The sequence below is a fragment of the Nicotiana sylvestris genome, chromosome 7, assembly GCF_000393655.2.
Source record: "Nicotiana sylvestris chromosome 7, ASM39365v2, whole genome shotgun sequence".
Taxonomy (NCBI): Eukaryota; Viridiplantae; Streptophyta; class Magnoliopsida; order Solanales; family Solanaceae; genus Nicotiana; species Nicotiana sylvestris.
This window is the reverse complement of record NC_091063.1, coordinates 46,338,456-46,357,867: the sequence shown is the minus strand read 5'-3', so window position 1 is coordinate 46,357,867 and position 19,412 is coordinate 46,338,456. Positions and strand designations below refer to the sequence as shown.

General features: G+C 34.6%; 2 protein-coding genes across 2 annotated transcripts in view; both read right to left on the bottom strand.

Annotated features, from left to right (window-relative positions):
• Positions 1-3,884: 3,884 nt before the first annotated feature.
• LOC104227440 (uncharacterized) lies at positions 3,885-5,609 on the bottom strand. The gene has a single exon (XM_070151512.1). The coding sequence runs from the start codon at positions 5,607-5,609 to the stop codon at positions 3,885-3,887; it is 1,725 nt and encodes a 574-aa protein (XP_070007613.1).
• Positions 5,610-10,329: 4,720 nt separating this feature from the next.
• Positions 10,330-19,412, bottom strand: part of LOC104221227 (uncharacterized) — a 52,803-nt gene continuing 43,720 nt past the window's right edge. Inside the window, exons 2-6 of the mRNA XM_070151511.1 lie at positions 11,836-12,090; positions 11,493-11,743; positions 11,020-11,112; positions 10,840-10,941; positions 10,330-10,725 (exon numbers count right to left, since the gene is read on the bottom strand). Of these exons, the coding sequence (XP_070007612.1) occupies positions 10,330-10,725; positions 10,840-10,941; positions 11,020-11,112; positions 11,493-11,743; positions 11,836-12,090 (1,097 nt within the window). The remainder of the gene's footprint in view (positions 10,726-10,839; positions 10,942-11,019; positions 11,113-11,492; positions 11,744-11,835; positions 12,091-19,412) is intronic.

The window sequence follows — 19,412 nt, the reverse complement described above, 5'->3', positions numbered from 1 at the left end:
CAACATGAGCTCGACGCATTAGATGATCAGTTGGTGGTTCTGTGGCCAGTGCAAGCACACCCAAGGTGAACATAATAAGATTTACCCAAAGTAGCTGCACAGGTGAACGCCAAAACCTAAATGATTAACATCAGAACATAAAGGTCGAACACACAAAGTGTACATCCGCTAATCACACTGATCAATGATAAGAGAGCAGTGAAACTAAACCTGAATAGCATTCAATGGGACATCACCAGCAGAAACTGCAGCAACAACATTAATTATAAGAGCAGCAACGTTAACAGTTAGCTGAAACTGGATGAATTTCTGGATGTTAGCATATACGGATCTGCCCCATCGGACAACCTGTATTTGATGGGATAAAAAATCAATAAAAATAAGTATTGTCGTGCACCGGTCTGAAAAATATTGGAACTTCAATCACTACAACTAGAAAAGATACTAATGGGTTTGCAAAATATATCAGGTAAAATAGATCCGACTTCTGAGCTGCTGAAGGCAATTTAAACGTGACAAAACTTGCATTCTGAGATAGGAACTTGTTAGCAATAAAGAACTTTTCAGAAAGTAAGAGCCTATCCCAAGTATTTCAGTCACTCCAGAAGATTCAAAATTCCCAGCAGGAAAGTTCATTCCCCACCATTAAAATGTAATACTAAGCACCTTCTTTTAGGTTCCAAAATATATAAACACCATTGTTGGGATATCTTCAAGGCAATAAAATTAGAAAAAGATTGTTCATGTTCCGTAAGTCAAGCATGCAAGACAAGTTTGGCTTTACTAAGATAATAAGAGTGAGAACTTCCTGCTAAAGCTGCCAGCATGATAAACAGACCTTCACAACAGAAGCAAAATTGTCATCCAGGATGATGATATCTGAACTTTCTTTGGCAACTTCTGTTCCTTGAATACAAGAAAGTTTAATGAGCAAATAAAAGAGTAGAACGCAAGAGAAAGACTTCGTTTCTCAATGGTTCAGCAAGTAACCATATAGCAATAGAAGGAAAATCCTCTCGGGAAGAAGGGACAGTGAACAGGATAAAACAATTCAACAAGAGAATACATAACTAACATGCAAGCAAGTCAATACTCCAATACTTTGAAAGTAGCTCATACTAACACCACCTGCAACTGCAACTTATCGCGGAGAGATCCAAAGACAGTAGAAGTAGGTACCATCTTGATTCACATGGTTTCTACTCACAATCTCATATGCTTTCATTTAGAAGAAGAAATATACAACAGTGATGCACTAGAATTGTCCAAAAGGTAAGTAATAGAGATAGGAAGATTTAAAATGGAAAATGTGGTAGGACTTTGTGTAGATTTAAATTGCCAAACTTTGGTACAAACTACTGATATTCTAAATTGGGCGTGCAGCACACTTCAAAATCTTGATTGAGTAGACATAAAATAACAGAAATATATAACATAAAAAAGATGTCATGATGTTTAGCTTCTCATAGTGAACCATCATAACATATATAATATGTGTTCCAGGCTTAACCATATAGCATAAGGAAAAGAACCTAAAAGGCAAAAACATAGTTAGAAGATACAGTAGAGGTAATACTAAAAGATTATTTCACTTACCTACTGGTTTTGGAATACTTAAAACTTTTCGCAAGCCATCAATCCCAGCCATAGTTAAAGAAGCAAAACCCAGGTACGGGTTTGCACATGCATCAAATGCTTTAATTTCAAACTGGCTTACAAGATCATCTGCAACTCCAGGAGGGCAAGCAGTTCTCAATTGTGCCTCTGTATTTTCTTTCCTACAACAGAGGTAAGCTGCATTTCGTGTCTTAGGTAGCATTCGCTCATAAATAAGAGCATAGCAACACGAATCAAATATGATTATCACTTTTAAATATGCCTTGAAACCAAATATGAATACCATTTTTAAACATACTTATACATCAAATAAATAAAATAAACACTACTTAGTTATGCAATACTATTACCTTCGGATAAAGCAACATATTAAACAAATTTTCTATTCAAACATGTATGTATCTGCTGCTAGTTAGTAGCAACATTTGTCTCTATTACATCATCAATTATATGATCCGTAGCTAGTTGTACATACTCATCACCATCACCAAAAAACTGTTCGAGTTCTTGCTCTTGGTATGGTTCATTCTCATATACTTCATCTTCCACTACTTCTTCTCCCATATCATACAGATCTCTTGGCTTTAGATGCATATCAACACTCCATCCTTTATTGACAACATCATCCACATACTACACCATTTGTGCTTGAGATGCTTCGATGTAAGGCTCATGTTCTTCACGTTCACCGGTATGAATCAATCTATCAAAATTAACACAATTTAAGTTCCAACGATCCTTTTTATACCCTCTATCTCGAGCAGTATCGGCCCATCTACATTTGAAAAGAACAACCTTGAATCGACCATAATAATTAATCTCAAGAATATCTTCTAACTTCCCATAATATGGTAACTCTGCTTGCCTTAAATTTCCGTCAATACTACTTGCAACACATGATGTTTTAGAGGTTAAAAAAACTCCACTATTTTGTGTTCTCAGACCTTCTTCTCGAGCCAAAGTTCGAAATTTGGACCCATTGATGTTATATGCAGTAAAACTTCTTGCAACTACTGATGGACCTCGTGCAAGAAACTTTAGATCAATAGACATTGTATCTATTGTGTCTGGATTCATAATCTAAATCAAAAAAATATTGTCTTAGTGAAGTTAGTTCATTCAAACCAAATGTAAACAATAACTAATGATTACTTACTCACCCGCTTTTGGAACCAATCAACAAACTCTTTATTAACTCTCCTCTCTATCTCTGTAGGTGAAGGTCTTCTTCTTGAACTCCTCCTTATGTATTGTCTAAATTCGCTATATGAAATAACTACATTAATGTTAAAGAACAAGACTAGCCGGATCAAACATTAAAATGATAAAGAATATAAAGATTATATGAGTTACTCACTCCATAAATGGCATGACTATTGCACAATTCAGAAGCACATAATGATGAGCTTGTAGTTTCTGCATATCAGTTAAAGGGAATGTAATCGAAGCTGATGCAGGTTTACCAAATTGAGGAAATATAGAGGATGTTCCAGAAGGCTCAGTGACATTTGGTTCATCACGAACACGCCTAGGTCTATTGAATCTTGTCTCAATATCCTCAATATATCGAGAACAAAAGGTAAGAGACTCTTCAGCTAAATAACCCTCAGTTATAGAACCCTCTGGTTGTGCTTTATTCCGTACAAAGGACTTAAAATGGCCTAATTCCCTACAAAAATAATAGGCCATAAGTGTACAAACTATTTCAAGAGACCAGAATACAAGTATCTTCAAATTAGAAATTACAATGTTTTACCTCTCAACGGGATACATGTTTCGATGATGCACTGGACCTCCGAGTTTTGCTTCCCCTACTAGATGGACAGACAAATGAACCAATACTGTAAAGAATGCTGGAGGAAATAGTATCTCTAGGTGGCAAAATGTGCTTTCAATGCGCTCTTGGAGCTTATCAAGCTCCGAAACATTCAAGGTTTTGCTAGAAAGGGCTCTGAAAAATGAGCAGAAGTCCACCAAAACTGTAACTACATGGTCGGGCAACACATTGCGGATCGCCAATGGTAGCAATTGCTCTAAAATAATATGGCAATCATGACTTTTCAACCCAAAAATCTTTTTTTGTACCAAATCAACACAGCTAGAAATGTTACTTGAGTAGCCATCTGGTACTTTAATATTCTTCAAAGTTGTAATGAACAACTTTTTAGTGTCCAGCTTCTTTTTGTTATCAGTCATAAGTGAAAACACAGCAAGGTGATATTTCCCACTATCATCCGGCCAAAGATCACGCCTTATGCCCATTTCTCTTAGATCCTTTCGGGCATTAATATTATCTTTTGATTTTGATTTATCATGGAGCAACGTATATATGATATTATCACATATATTTTTTCGATATGCATAAAGTCTAGATTATGACGCAACAAGTTAGATTTCCAATAAGGAAGTTCAAAGAATATACTTCTCTTGTTCCATTGCTTAGTTGCTCGTCTAGATCTTTTCCCTGTACAATTCAACCCTGCTCCTCTACCTTCTTCGATTTGTCTCAAAATGGCAGACCCTGATAATTTTAATGGTGGATTCCGCTCCTCTGTACTTCCATTAAAGCGTACTCGATTCAACCTAAACCTGTGATTTCTTCTCAGAAAACGTCGATGACCCATAAAGCACCACTTTTTACTATGACGAAGACGATAAGGTTCTGTGTCAAAGTTACAAGTTGGGCAGGCAAAACTAGTATGAGTGTTCCAGCCAGATAGGATACCTAATCCCGGAAAGTCACTGATTGTCCACATAAGAGCTGCATGCATTCTAAAATTTTCATTCAATGATGAGTCAAACGTTTCAACTCCATCATTCCATAACTCACATAATTCCTTAACGAGGGGTTGTAAGTACACGTCTATATTATTTCCAGGCATGTGCTTGCCTGGAATAATCATTGATAAGATGAAAGAGGTGTGCTTCATACACATCCAGGGAGGAAGATTATATGGAATCAAGAAGACTGGCCAAATACTATAGGTAGTACTCATTGTTCCAAAAGGATTGAAACCATCACTAGCAAGGCCCAAGCGAACGTTTCGAGGATCCGAAGCAAATCCAGAATGAGTCTGATCAAATGTCTTCCATGCTTCACCATCCCTTGGATGCCTCATCAACCCATCAGCATTATTACTTGAAGCATGCCATCTCATATGTTCTGCAGTCTTACCACACATAAATAATCGTTGCAACCTTGGTTTCAGTGGAAAATAACGCAAAACCTTTGCAGCTTGCTTTTTTTTCTTGTTAGGATTCCATTTAGATGTACCACAATGCTTACATGCTTCTAATTCTGAATCACCTTCCCAGTATAGCATACAATTATTTGGACATGCAGGTATCTTGATATAGTCAAGGCCAAGTTTGCTAATGGTTTTTTTGGCCTCATAAAAGGAAGGCGGTAACTTTGCATCTTCAAATGCATCTCTCAACAAATCTAGTATCATAGTCATAGCCTTGTCACTTAATCCACAATAGACCTTTATATGATACAATTTTATTAAAAACTCTAGCTTTGTATACTTGCTCCCTTCATGCAGTGTCTCACTTCCATCTTTGAGAAAATCATGAAAGTTGCCAGTATCCTCCCTATGCGCCTCATTTGATATTTCATTTGAGTCAAATGGTTGAGATATCCCTCCATCAGCCGTTTGGTGCCTATCGTACCCAAATGCATCATTAAGCATTGTTTCTATTGGATTTTCTGGGTGAAACATCTCTTGCATAACGTCTCTATCTCCAGAAGGCGCTACTACCTGTTTCTCACCGTGAAGATTCCAAATAACATAATTTTGAGGGAATGGCTTGCAAATCAAATGATCTTGCACTATCTCTCTAGTGTGCCACTTGCCAAAGCCACATTTAGGACATGGGCATCTAATTGTATCTTCCACAGCCGCATTCTTAAACGCAAAATCAAGAAATTTATCCAAACCAAGCCAGTATTCGCTTGTGTTCCGTGGCTTTCCAATCCATGATTTATCCATTGAAAAATGATAAATAAATTAACATGAACCCTTTTAGAATATACCTCCAAAAGCAATCCTCCAGTCCACGGGTACCTTCAGATTTGACTATCCTTCCAATCTACTCCAACAACTTCAAATGCTCTTTCAAACAAAGTTAATTCCAGAAACTGACAAAGAACAGAAAGAACCAATGAAGAATTCCCACAAAGGACTCCTTATGTATCAGTTTGTTCATATAGCAAAGGATAACAAGCAGTAGAAAAAAGAGGGTCAGAACTACTAACGAAGAAAACCTAAGAATTTCGATATTTCCCTGCTGCTTTCCTTGCTTAAAATAAACCGTAGGTTTTTTCTTTCATGTAAACTTTTAGAAATGGAAAAATAATATTTAGGGTTAAGAAAGAATAACTTTGGGGCACTAAATAGCTCGTGCTCTATTCATTTATTTTAATTCTTACTAATTTTAGGAGTCTATATAATTAATTATAAAATTAAAATTAAATAATAGATTTAAATTATAACCTAAAAATTTTAAAAAAATATAAGCTCTTGAAATAATTACTATTGATATATTTAGCAAGATCATAGGAAGAATCTTGTCAAATATCTCTAACAAATGAATGATTAAAGTTTTATTCATCTATATGAAGATTGAGAATAACTCAAAATAATGAGTCAAAGTATCACATATTTACTAATTGGGAACATCAAAAAATGAGTATCATTGGAATAGCCAAAATTTACATCTCTTAGGAACATCTAACATTTTTTTCATATTTTAGTTATATATCTCTCAAAATTATCAAACTTTTATTATTTTGCTATTTGAAAGCAATTTTATATTTACTCATGAGGAGTAATATTTCGAATTACATTATTGATGGAGTTTATTGATTATTAATTTTTAGAGAGGTAAACCGTGCAATTTGATAATATTTTTAAAAAATATTATGTTCTTTTAATCGTTTGAAAGATAAAATGTTAAAGTTGAATTTTGTCTCATAGTAAATTTAATTGATAAGATTTTTAAATTTGAATTTGAATACTATCTAAATATTTAACAATATGTAAGCAAGTAGGAGCTATCAAGGGGGCACCAGGACATTGCAATCACACCTGAATGGAAAATTAAGTGCATATAAATATTGTTGGAATGTACTTCATAGATAAACTAAAACTGTATCTTTTCCTTTAAGATCAAATTATTTTATAACAGAATTTTTGAGGTATGTCACACCAATATGCTGCCATTATTGGTTGCTTAAGGACTTTGAATATAAGATCCAATGAACCATCTTCTGGTATGATGTTGAAGCAAGTTCAGCTTCAAGTGTCAATTTAACAGCATCCCTAAATGCAGTTGTTGACATATTGAGTGTCTGAATCAATCTGGTAATATCCATGGATATATCTACTGGAGATTTAACACCGCAGTTAACCTAGAAAGTTCAGTTAACACACGCATGTTAGGTACACGGTTTGAACACAAAAGCATTAGTGATAATTTCTTATGTGACACAACAGGGAGAAAACAACAGTGAGAGCAGATTGAAAGCTCATATAACATTAGGTAAAAACAAAATGGACTGCATATTGAAGTGATTAGATGAAACTTTCACAACGCCCTGTGAGGCTGAAAGATACAGAAAATTAAAGTTCCTACCATTTAGCTCATAATCTTGGTTAGCTCATAACCAAATTAACTAACAAAGAAAGGCATGAAATATACAGAGCAACTGGGAGGTTCATTGCAGCAATAGATTAAGGTATAATAACATGCTACTTGACTCACTGTACAAACAAAAATGTTGATTTAACACAAGGATCAAAAGAAACCATTTCAGATTAGCAAGGGGAACACTAGAAGAAAATAGCATGTGTGTCGAGGATTAATATTGCTAGTACCTTTTCTGCTGCAACCACAGCCATAAGGCGTCCAAGGATCTCTTGGTCAAATAATCTTGCAAATCGGACCAGGGCACATATACTTTGAATCAAACGCTCAATATACCTATCATCTGATGCATTTAGCTCCAAAACGGCCTCTTTATAGTTTGGTCCTAAAAGCTCATGAGCAAGAGCCAATATACTAGTGTTTTTCCGGTACCAGGAGGACCCTGCAGAAAGTTTTATATATAACTGAATATCCCTTTGCCAATTCAATGTGACACTAAAGGGACAAACATTTCAGAGTCTGGAAATCCTAAATTAGATATGCATTTGAGTAAAAATGGTCAACTTCCAGGAAAACTACTTTGTTTTTATACATTCTCATCAATCAACACATTAAAACTCAATGTTACTCAAGGATACAACTCAGGAATCATAAAAAGATGGTATGTGAAACCAAAAGTCCATTCTTCCAAAAATAGAGTACGCACAAGAGGTAAAAGAATCAGTATCCAACTCTGGTATAACCTAACACAAAAGACCATAGTTCTTTGCAAATATGTGTACATATAACTTTGAAATTTCAAGTACTATTGAGCAAGGACCATCAAGATCTACACAAGAAAAGGAATAAGAAATGCTTCATATTTAGGACTTATTGACCTCAAGAGAATAAAATTGAGGTTGCAGTAGCAGATCTATAATCCAGAAAAGTCAAACACATTGTGTGGAGCTTTTGGGCAATGTATAAACTTCAATGGCCACTTCTTAAACACTAAATTTCCCACTGACAATTTCTTATAGCATGACCTACCGGAAAAAAGCCTCCTTTCCCAACAGGCTCCCAAGTAATAAACTCCTTTCAACAGTTTTGCAACATTGTTGATATCTCAATCAGAACAACTTTGTTTGAGGATTAAACTCCAATTGTAACCAGATTTACATTGTAGAATAGTGACTTGCAGTAAGAGCAAAGATCTCAGGATTCTGCTTCTTAGAGGGATGTGCGCAAACAAAGTCAAGCCAAATTTTAATCTTTTCCCAATTTACCACTTTTTATTTGTACTGTTTCTGAGAAATCAAGCCAGTGATTCCTAATGCACTTACAGATCCTACACCATACATGGAACTTACTTATTGTGCACCAAAATGCCAGCTCCCTATACTTCACTTGTACCAGCTTTATCCAATGCTACTGTTCTTCTTTGAATATCTCCATAACCATTTCATTAGTAGAATTTCACTATAGTTCAAGCTTGTAAACAATAGCAGAACCAAAAATTTATACAACTGGATACAAAAAAAGCTACAACGTCATAGTTGGAATTTGAACCTAAGGCCTATAGTAATTTTGAACCTCCTTCACAACTACATTTGATTTTTTTTCATAACAGTGCACATATAACAAAAAGAAGACCATTTTCATTCTTTTATATTGGGTAATTTTTCGATGAAGGGGGTTCGATCCCTTCACTCTACCTAGTATCCATAATAGTAAAAGTCAGAAATTGAAATACTGTACAATAAACTAAGCAATATAAACACAAGTCTAGATAGCAACAAAAACATTAAGCATTAGCTGAAGTAAAATGAACACAAGTCTAGACAACCATTACAAATTTAAATTCCTAGAAAGCAAAAGTAGTCCACAACGAAAACATTAAGCACTAACTAAAGCAATATAAACACAAGTCTAGACAACCACTATAAATTTAAATTCCTAGAAAGCAAACGTAGTCCACAACGAAAGCATTAAGCATTTGATTAGTGATTTGCGTTGTTATCTGCCGATGATCCTCTTACATCAACTGGTGAAGTAAGTTCATTCTCTGCATCATTAGGCTGAAACAATAAAAATGATATTTGGTGAGAAAGTTATATAGATTAATTCCAAACGAGATCGGGAAACAAGATTGAATCAAATGTAGCCCTTATCCTAAAGCTTCGAATCAAAGCCTTAGCTTTTGCAAGGAGATGGAAATTCCTTGCCACCACCTCCATCTTTAGCAAAGTTAGCAACAAGTTTTACTAGAATTAGATGACACTGAACTGTATATTGTACTAACTTTAGATGATATTGGTCAATGAATCTGGTCAAAAAGACAAAAAGTATCTACTTATTAAAGAAAAATGAAAAACTTTGGATATAAGACATGCTTCTCAATTGAATCAGGAACACACTTATATTTCTGTTGTTAGGCCAATTTGAAAAAGCTGAAAATCAACCAAGAACTGCAGGTTTAACATTGGCGGTTACTAATGTATTGAGTGCATCTGGTATTCGACGTACTTATGTAGCTGTCAACACTACTGGTGTACATGGTGTTCTAGCTGAAAAACAAACAGATTTAACATATAATGTTGTGCAAGATGAGGGTCAAGAAAATAAAGATTTTGCTGCTTTGGGGAGTGCAAATGGGTCAGAAGCATTAGCAGTAGTTGAACAACCTAATCACCAATGGCAACGTGCATCTGCACAAGCAGAACATAGGGCTTGGACAGTTGTAAATCACTCACCTAACAATAGAAATTCTCAAGGTTCTAAAAACCAGACTACAGCATCAATGAACACCATTATTTCAAACTCATTTGATGTATTGGTTGAGGATCATATTAGTGTTGCGAAGAAGGATGACGAGAATGTGCAACAAATGGTGGATGAGATAACATCAACAACTGGGACATCTAAAAATACTAAAGAATCAATAGTATGTTCATTGTGAGAGCAATATTTAGACATAGTGAATCTCTTCCACAAAAGAGCTTGATCTAATGAACTATGTTTAACAATTTTTGTTGATTTCATGTTTTTTATCACATAGAAGTACAATGCTATATATTGAACTGATTAGAAGTTGTAACAGAAGAAATACAAGCTATATTTACTCCTTACCTGTGGTTGAAGAGCAAACAGACCCGCAAATTCTTCTGGAACCGAACCTTCCTTTGACATCACGTAAACCTTCAGCACATTTAAGGTGTCTTCTAGTTGGGATTCCACGCGCATAAGCTTTTGTTGAAAATGGTTATATGTTGCAGATGATGCACTGTAGCTAGATGAAGAAGCACTCGGATCACTAAGTCGTCCTTTGCTATTCCTGAATGTGTTTGAAGGAGCAGCTCCCATACCCATACATCGTACTCTCCTGGAGTGCTCTGCCCCTAACATCGTGCCAATAACATCATTTGGTGAAACTTCACACTCATTAGTATCGCATTGAGTCATATTCAATTCAATTTGTTCCTACAAGCAGATAAAATATCAATTAGTAGTACAAGATAGTGAAACTTGAGATGCAAAATGTTATACAAAAATAATAGAAATAATGTTATAAAAATACACCAAAGCTATGCTTACCCCTATAGTCCTTGCCGCATCATTTACAAACGATCCATTGCTTCTTTTATGAGTTTCAATAAATATTTTTCCGCGATTAGGAGTTTTTCCAGTTTCCAAAAACTAAGAAAGAGTATTAAAAAGTTATTACAAAACATTTTAATTAGAGAAATAGTAAAATTATTAAGTTAATGTGCATACCAGCTCATGTCGTCTTCTCGAGATAGCTTTTGATTCACAAGTATGCGGCATTTTTTGCTTCTTTTGATTTTCTTTATTTCTTCTACAAAGCTCCTATCAACAAAACAAATACAAATTAAAAAAATTCATCTTCATTTAATTATGATGAAACTTGTTAAAATAATTTGAATCTTACCATTGTTGATGATTTTTGACGGTAAGCAACAAAACTAGCCCATTAATCTTTATTTATACCTGCTGGTACATTACTTAGAATTTCATTTTTTCTTTTGGCTGGATCAAAATATTCATTCCACAACTTCTGCCTATGTGTAGCCCACTTCTTTGAAAGACTAGCATTGCAGTATCTATATGCAATGGACTCACTTACCCGAAAATCAAATCGAGGCTTCAAACAAAAAATGGAAGTTAGTTTTTTCATGTGTATAAAAATCTAGGTGCAATAAGTACATATGTTTGTATAACACTTGTACCTTCAATATTGTTTCAAAGCAGTCTTCCATGTACTTCTTAGGTATGCCCGATGGCCCTGACCACTTCTCAAAACTAATTGGAAACAAATTACAATCAATTGCCAGCGATCCACAATATCCAGCAAGTAATCCTTGCGCTTCACCATATGCTGCGTTGTAGTCATCAAAATTCATAATGATGCGCTCCCCAACAGTCAGGTTGTTAACTTCATTGACCTTGACTCTAATTTGCTTGATAGCATTTTCCGAGTCTTTAACAAGAAAACAAGTTACTCAACCAAAAAGGAACAAAAAAAAATAAGATTCTCATAAATTGAAGTACAAATACATGTAAGGCATATACCTTTAGCCTCTACTGTCCAATACTTTGTAGATTCACGTCCTGCACGGCGAGATGCTGCACTTGAATTAGAAGGCAGAATTGGAGCTTGTTCTTGCTGCGGGACTTCATGAACATGTGGGAGGGCTTGTACTATTGTTGCGGGCTCTATAGCATGTGATTGGACTGAAGTTGCTAATGATGAAGAATGTCCATGAGCATCATGTGGTTCACGAGCTGATTTTAGTGGATTCCGAAAACGTTTAATCTTTGGCATCACTGCATATTAATAAGAAAAAGAGAGAGGTGAATCAAATATGAAGAGAGAGTAAACATCAGACAAAAGATGATACAAAAAATTGTCCACAAACTACCCAACAAATCCAATCTAGAGCCCCAAAAGAACTGCTTTTTTAACTCCAAAACAAAACAAAATAATATATATTTTACAAACAGTCAAACCCAAATTATTGGCAAAGAGGAACACAGAAAATCAACGAACTACATAATGTCATGATTTTGGTAAACCTAAGCAGTGAAATAAACTACATATCTGCATCCTAAATATAAAGCACAAATGCGTGTCCAACAATCATATTGATGAAACTAAAATGAACAAACTTAAAAGAATTAAAATACAAAAAGAAAAGAGAGAACTGACTTAATGCTCACCAGGAATTTCATCTCTCCAAGAGGAACTATATGGTTAATATATAGCTCTGAAAATGGAAGTTTCTTACGCAGATAATGGGAGAAGAGGGGTCGAGGAGAAGGTGGGAATATGGAGGGAAACAATGGCGGGAATAAAGAGAAGTTATATGAGTAGTTGAGTTAAAAAATGAGGGAAATTAAAAAGGAAAATAGTAAAGTGGTTTCTTTAGTTTTCCTCGGTTTAATTTGCATTATTACAATTACAAGAGAATTCTAAATTTGCTGCAGTACCACGTTTTGAGCTACAGATTTTTCCCATCAAATAATGGTGAAGATCACTTAATCTCAAGGAGCGTGAGTTTGACTTCAAATATACTAGCTAGTATATGACACTAAATCGACTTCTAATCATAGCATGATACAAATCCGATTTGAATTTATCTTTAATTGAAGAATTTGATTCCTTGTAAGTATCCACGGTAAAATTTAAATATTATCATTTTATTTAATTTGGAATAATCTCTTTTTAAGAAATAATGTAATTTTCAAGGGTATAAAAATCTATCAATATTTCAGGGATATTTGTGTTGTCCAATATTTTAGCGTAGAACATTCATGCTTTTATAATAACTAGTCTCTATGTACGTGATTCACATGTATATCCCTTGCTACTATTAAAGGATAAATTGAGAAGAAATTTCTTCCTATAATTTCATATAAAGTACGTTTTTTCATGTTTTTACGTCTGAAAGGTGTCACTTTACCCATTCGATTGTTAAGTTATTATCTTATGACAAGGGACTTCTATAGTGAAGGGTTATGTATTGCTAAGTATTTAAGTAATCGTCCTAGTAATAGTTGTTGGTATCATCTTTAACGAAGTCAAAACTAAATACATTTTACTTTTATTAGGGAACTTGACAATCAATATCTCATTTAGAACCTGATTCCGTGTTTGAGGCCTTAAAACCCTTATTTTATCTCTTCTCGCTTTGCGTACGCAATTCGGACGTATTTCCGGAAAGCCTTTATGTGGAAAAATTGATGAAATAATGATTTTTGGCCTAAAAAGTTGATCTTTGTTGACTTCGGTGAAGGTTTTGGGTAAACGGACTAGGACCCGTATTTTGACGATTCCGGTAGGTCCGTAGTAAAATATGGGACCTGGACGTATGCCCGGAATCGAAATCCGAGGTCCCAAGAAATTGATTAATGTTTGATCTCATTGGTATCGGACCCGTATTTTGGTTCCGGAGCCCGGTACATGTTTAATATAATATTTAAGTCATGTCTGTAAATGCGCCTTCTTGTGTTGAACACTTGTATGAGTTTATTTGAATATAAATGTGCCTTCTTGTATTTTTCTGTTGATAATTGATATTTTTTCTGTTGGGCCGATCGCCTTGGTAGAAATAGATGCATCTATGATTCACGCCATTCGACCCTCTGGCAGTGCACAGTTTCTTTTATGTTGGATCGGGCCATCGACCTCGGCATAAGGTGCGCATGATATATATCTATGTGAATTTATTATTGATGACCTGCCTGATACATGGTTTAAATTGTAAAGGATTAACTGGGGGTATTAAAATGACATGACTTAGAAATACTTATTTTAACTATTATATATAGTGACCACCATACCTGACATAATATCATATTATATTATTTGGCCCTAGTACGTATCAAGTTGACCTCTCGTCTCTACTTCTTCGAGATTAGACGGGATACTTACTGGGTACATAATATTTATGTACTCATGCTATGCTTCTGTACTTAATTGTACATGCTCTGAGGCAGGTTCATCTGGTATCAGACTGGTGCGCATCCTTGATCATAGTCCGAGACTTCCACAATGAGATGCTTTCTCTTCTTGTGCCAATCAGCAGCTGGATGAAGTCTTCCTTACTTTAGACTGTCTATTATGTTTCAGACAGTAGGATAGATATATTATTTTGTATATTCTACTAGTTTCCCACAGCTTGTGACACACACATTAGTAGACGTTTCTTTTGGATTGTATAATTATTATTGAATGTTGCATATTATCATCTGCTTTTACTTGCAAATTAAGAACAATGTTGTAATTATTTTGGGTAAGTAAAATAAGAATTCACTAATACTTCCGCGTTGGCTTGCCTGACAATGGTGTTGGGCGTCATCATGACCTATTATGGAAATGGGTCGTGACAATTCAAAAAGTCCCGATGAATATGTGTGGAGCTTAGTTATGTGAGCTTACGCTCTAAAGCATCCGAGTGTGCAACCAAAACACGCATAACGCATCAGACTTCTCTATAACATCATCTCTATATAACAACCATTTACTATAAAAAGTCAAGTTTTTTCGGAATTGATTTTTATGTTATGTTATAATATATGTGTTTATAACAACACCTCACTATAGCAGCCAAAACATATCGGAATAAACGAGGTTGTTATAGAGAGGTTTGACTGTAGTTCTTACTTAAATCGTGTGTCAAATTCTCTAATTGACACCATTGATGCTCATGAATTCTTTAACAAAGTTATGATTAAACTTTTATTTGAGAATAACTCAAATAGCGAGCCACGTAATTGCATATTTACTATTTGAGAATATCGTGAGTGTGAAAATCATTAGACTATTTTTTCCAAATTAGATAGTAAAAATTGTATCTTATTGCCATTGGTCTTCATGTCTTAAATTATCAGGCTTTTATTGTTTTGCTCTTTGAAAGTAATTTTGTATATACATGAACGAGTAATCTTTTAAATTATAGTATTTATGAATTTTCTTGATTAATTACTTTTAGGGAGGTAAAATGTATAACTTGATACATTTTTAAAGAAATTATAATTTTTTAATTGCTTGACAGTTAAGACATTATAGTTGTATCTCACAGTAACTTTAACACTATTGTATTATTTATACTTGTAAAAACATACAAGATATTTTATTTTTTATGAGTTTATTTTTTTTTAATTTCTTAAACTCTAATATACTTTTTTTGGTTTATTATGCGTCATTAATAAATTAAACAATTTAAAGGTATTGGGCTTACGCCTCGTCCCGTAGTAAAATAGCTTGCCTCACACCCTCCTTTAAAAATACTATTTGAACATAGAACACCTACTATAATAAAAATAAAGAAAATCTGCATGCTAATTCTTGCAATTATTTATATCTCTTTAAATTTTAAATTATCTCAAACAAAATAAAAAAAATCAAATGTTTGTGTAGATAATTACAACACTTGGATGTCTCTCCCGCATCTGTTGTTTATTGGATGTATAGTCGTTACTTATGAATGCAGATATTATTTATGATTAATCTAAAGCATATTTTTTCGTTTATAATAGACCTCGTCGACCATATTTGTTCAGTGAGATTCACTGAATACCTGATGCATTCAATTCTCTGTATTATTGTCTTTTTCTTTGGAGACAAGTATCGCTTGTGACGGTGAGACCAGATTGAATCAACGGTCATTTCTTGCTTTTGTTGAGCCACATTTCAACTTTTGTGATGGCTCATTTTGCATTATTATTTTGTTACCTAATATTGTGGTCCAATGTTAGATAAATTTCTTTTTTTTTGCACCTAAAGATTCACGATACTCACGAGGTTAGCAATTATATATGTTTCGTATTTATGGGTAGACATTTCGTATAAATCTAGAAATAAGAAACCTAAGAGGAAAAAATGAAATAGAAGTCATTGTTATTTTTTGCTAAATATAGAGAGATGAATTAAAGAAATTCACAAAGACAATCAAAGAAAAACTAGCGAGTAAGACATAGAGAAATAATGGAAAACCTTTCTTTTTGTAGTTGAAGAAAATGTAGAGATAAAAATTACAAACTAGAAGGTATAGATATTGACGTAAATTGCATTAATTCGCAAATTTTTAACTAAAATATGTATTTTGATTTAATTTTAAAGAAATAAGGTGGAAAAAATAACTAATTTTTTTTTAATAATAATAATTTCTCAAACACCTGGAATTTATATATTTGTGGAGGTTATCAAAAACCTTCACAAAAAAACCGCCATAATAAGAAATTTTTTGAGGAGGTCGGAACAAACGCCACAAATTGAATGTATAGAGGGGGTCTTTTACGACCCCCACACTTAAACCGCCACAATAAGAATTATTTTGTGGGGGTTGGCTCAAACGCCACAAAACAAACAAACGTATAGTGGAAATTTTTTATGACCACCATAAATAAACCGCCACAATTTACCAAATTTTTTGTAGTGACGTACGAAATCAAAATCCTCATTATACTTTGACTTGTGTCCCTTAATGCACTAAAACTAGCTTAATAAATAGGAGTAGTAATTTTCAATAGAAAATGCAAAAAATATAAATGAAGTTTAATGTAACTCAACAGAAGGGAGATCCAATCTAAGAACACTACTTCATAGATCCATAAACATAAAATAGATGGTATATTGTTTTTCATTTGGCATACGCACTAACTCTAGTACTAATATAAAGTAAATATTCAAAAGATAATTAATTTGGACTGGCTACACAAATGGAGTCAACTATTTCAATGGAGAAGAGATATCATGGAGTTGGTCTAGCTAGCTAGCTCCTTCAATTTGATGTTGTTTCTGTACATGCTTATAACAAGTTTGACTAGATTTTAGTAGAAAGTAGATAAATTTCATGTACAGTAAATTTACTATTTTGTAAATTTTAAGTTGCTTTTTCTTTCTTTATTTGTGCATATAATGGGTTTTTGCTTTTGAATGTGGTAAAAAGTAACCCGAGTTTCGTATTATGATATTCCTAAAAAGGTACGAACGAATATAACGTGGAGAAGGTTAAGGAAAAAAGTCAACAAAGTAAAAACAAAAACCAAACCTATAAAACAGGACTATCTAAGCAAGACATGGATATAGATAGCAGATTATGATTTAAATGACTCATTCCGTCCTAAATTATCTGTTACTTTTTGTTTCTCGAGATTCAAATTAGGGGTACAAAAAAAACCGATAACCGTATCAAACCGATAATTTGAGTCAAATCGGGGGAAAAAATCCGATAGTAATTTGGTTTGGTATTGGAAAAAACCCGACAAACCAACCCGATAGTATTGGTTTGGTTTGGTTTGGTTTTAACTAAAAAAAGTCAAATCGAAACCAAACCAACCCGATAGTATATTTGTACAATTTTTAAAAATATTTTATATATATGAATATTTATTATAATGTAATTTATACATATTTCTTAAACTTTTCACAGTTTTATCTTTTAACGTATTATTTCAAGTTTGGACTTAGCATTCTTGAATGGTGAATAAATTTTATAGTCCATTGTGATGACTCAAAGGGTCATCTCGTGTTTTAAAACCCAATCCGGGGTTCCGAGGCCTTCAAAACCTTAGCTGACTTTCTCTTCGATTTGTGTGCGCAGTCCGGACGCATTTCTGGAAAGCCTTTATGTGAAAATTTTGAGAAATTAATAAATTATTGCCTTTAAAAGTGATTTTTAGTCGACTTCCGTCAATATTTTGCGTGAACAGACCCGGACCCGTATTTTGACGGTCCCGGAGGGTCCGTAGTAAAATATGGGACTTTGGGCATATGCCCGGAATCGAATTCCGAGGTTCCTAGCCCGAGAAATAAATTTTTGATGAAAATTGTTAAACTGAAATTATAATGATTTAAAGAAATTGATTAATGTATGATCTCGTTGGGATTGGGACCGTATTTTAGTTCCGGAGCCCGGTACAAGTTTAATATGATGTTGAAGTCATGTCTGTGAAATTTGGTGAAAAACGGAGTTTATTTGATGTGATTCGAACCTTTAGTTGAGAAAATAGAAGTGTTGAAACTATCTTGAAAATTTCATGAGTTTTGGTGTGGAATATGTAGTTCTAGGTGTTATTTTGGCGATTTGATCGCCCGAGCAAGTTCATATGATATGTTAAGACTTGTGTGCGTGTTTGGTTTGGAACCCCGAGGGCTCGAGTGAGTTTCGGATAGGCTACGGAATGTCTAGACATAGGAAAAGACCTGGTGTTGGATAGTTGCAGAGATTGCAGGTCTCAGCTCTTAGGGGTGCGGTCGCGGAGTGAAATTCGCGGACCGCGGTGGAAACTTCGCGGACTGCGGGTTGAAGAACGTGGACGCGGTGGGGGGGCTTCGCGGACGCAGTAGGGTAAGGCTCAGTTTCGCGGCTGCCCCCATAATTTCGCGGACCGCGGTGGAGGTTCGCGCCCTCGCCAAAAAATTAGCAGACCGCGTAGTGAGGATCCAGGAGCGCTATATAAATAGGACTTTTCATCCATTTTTCACTTTTATAAGACCCTAATCATTAGAGGTGATTTTCCAAATACTTTTTCTTCCCCAAATCATAAGCAAGTGATTCTTAACTCATTTCTTCCACTCTTTTACTTCTTTTTACAAGATTTCATCCTAGAATCTGAGATTTTCATGGTAGAATGGGGGGATTTTGGGTAGAACTTAGGAATTTCGAAATTTGAGAATTTAGACCTCAAATTGAGGTCGGATTCCAAAACTAATTATATATCCGGGCTCGGGGGTGAATGAGTAATCGGGTGTTGGTCCGAATTTCAGGTTTTGACCAAGCGGGTTCGGGGTCGATTTTTGACTTTTTGGGAAAAATATTGGGAAATCTATAATTATGCATTAGAATTGATTTCTTTAGTAATAATTGATGTTACTAAGTTAATTATGACTAGATACGAGTGGTTCGGAGGTGAAAACTAAGGGAAAAGCGGTGTTTGAGGCTTGAGTTCGACCGTGGAATCGAGGTAAGTGTCGTGGCTAACCTTAGCTTGAGGGAATAGGTATCATGTGAGTATTTGCTATGTGTTTTGTTGTTGAATATAATGTATAGGTGAGGTGACGAGCACCTATGCGTTGTGGTCGAATCATAACATGCGAGTGAAATTTTATTCTTGCAGATTTTGCAGTCATAGATCTTATTATC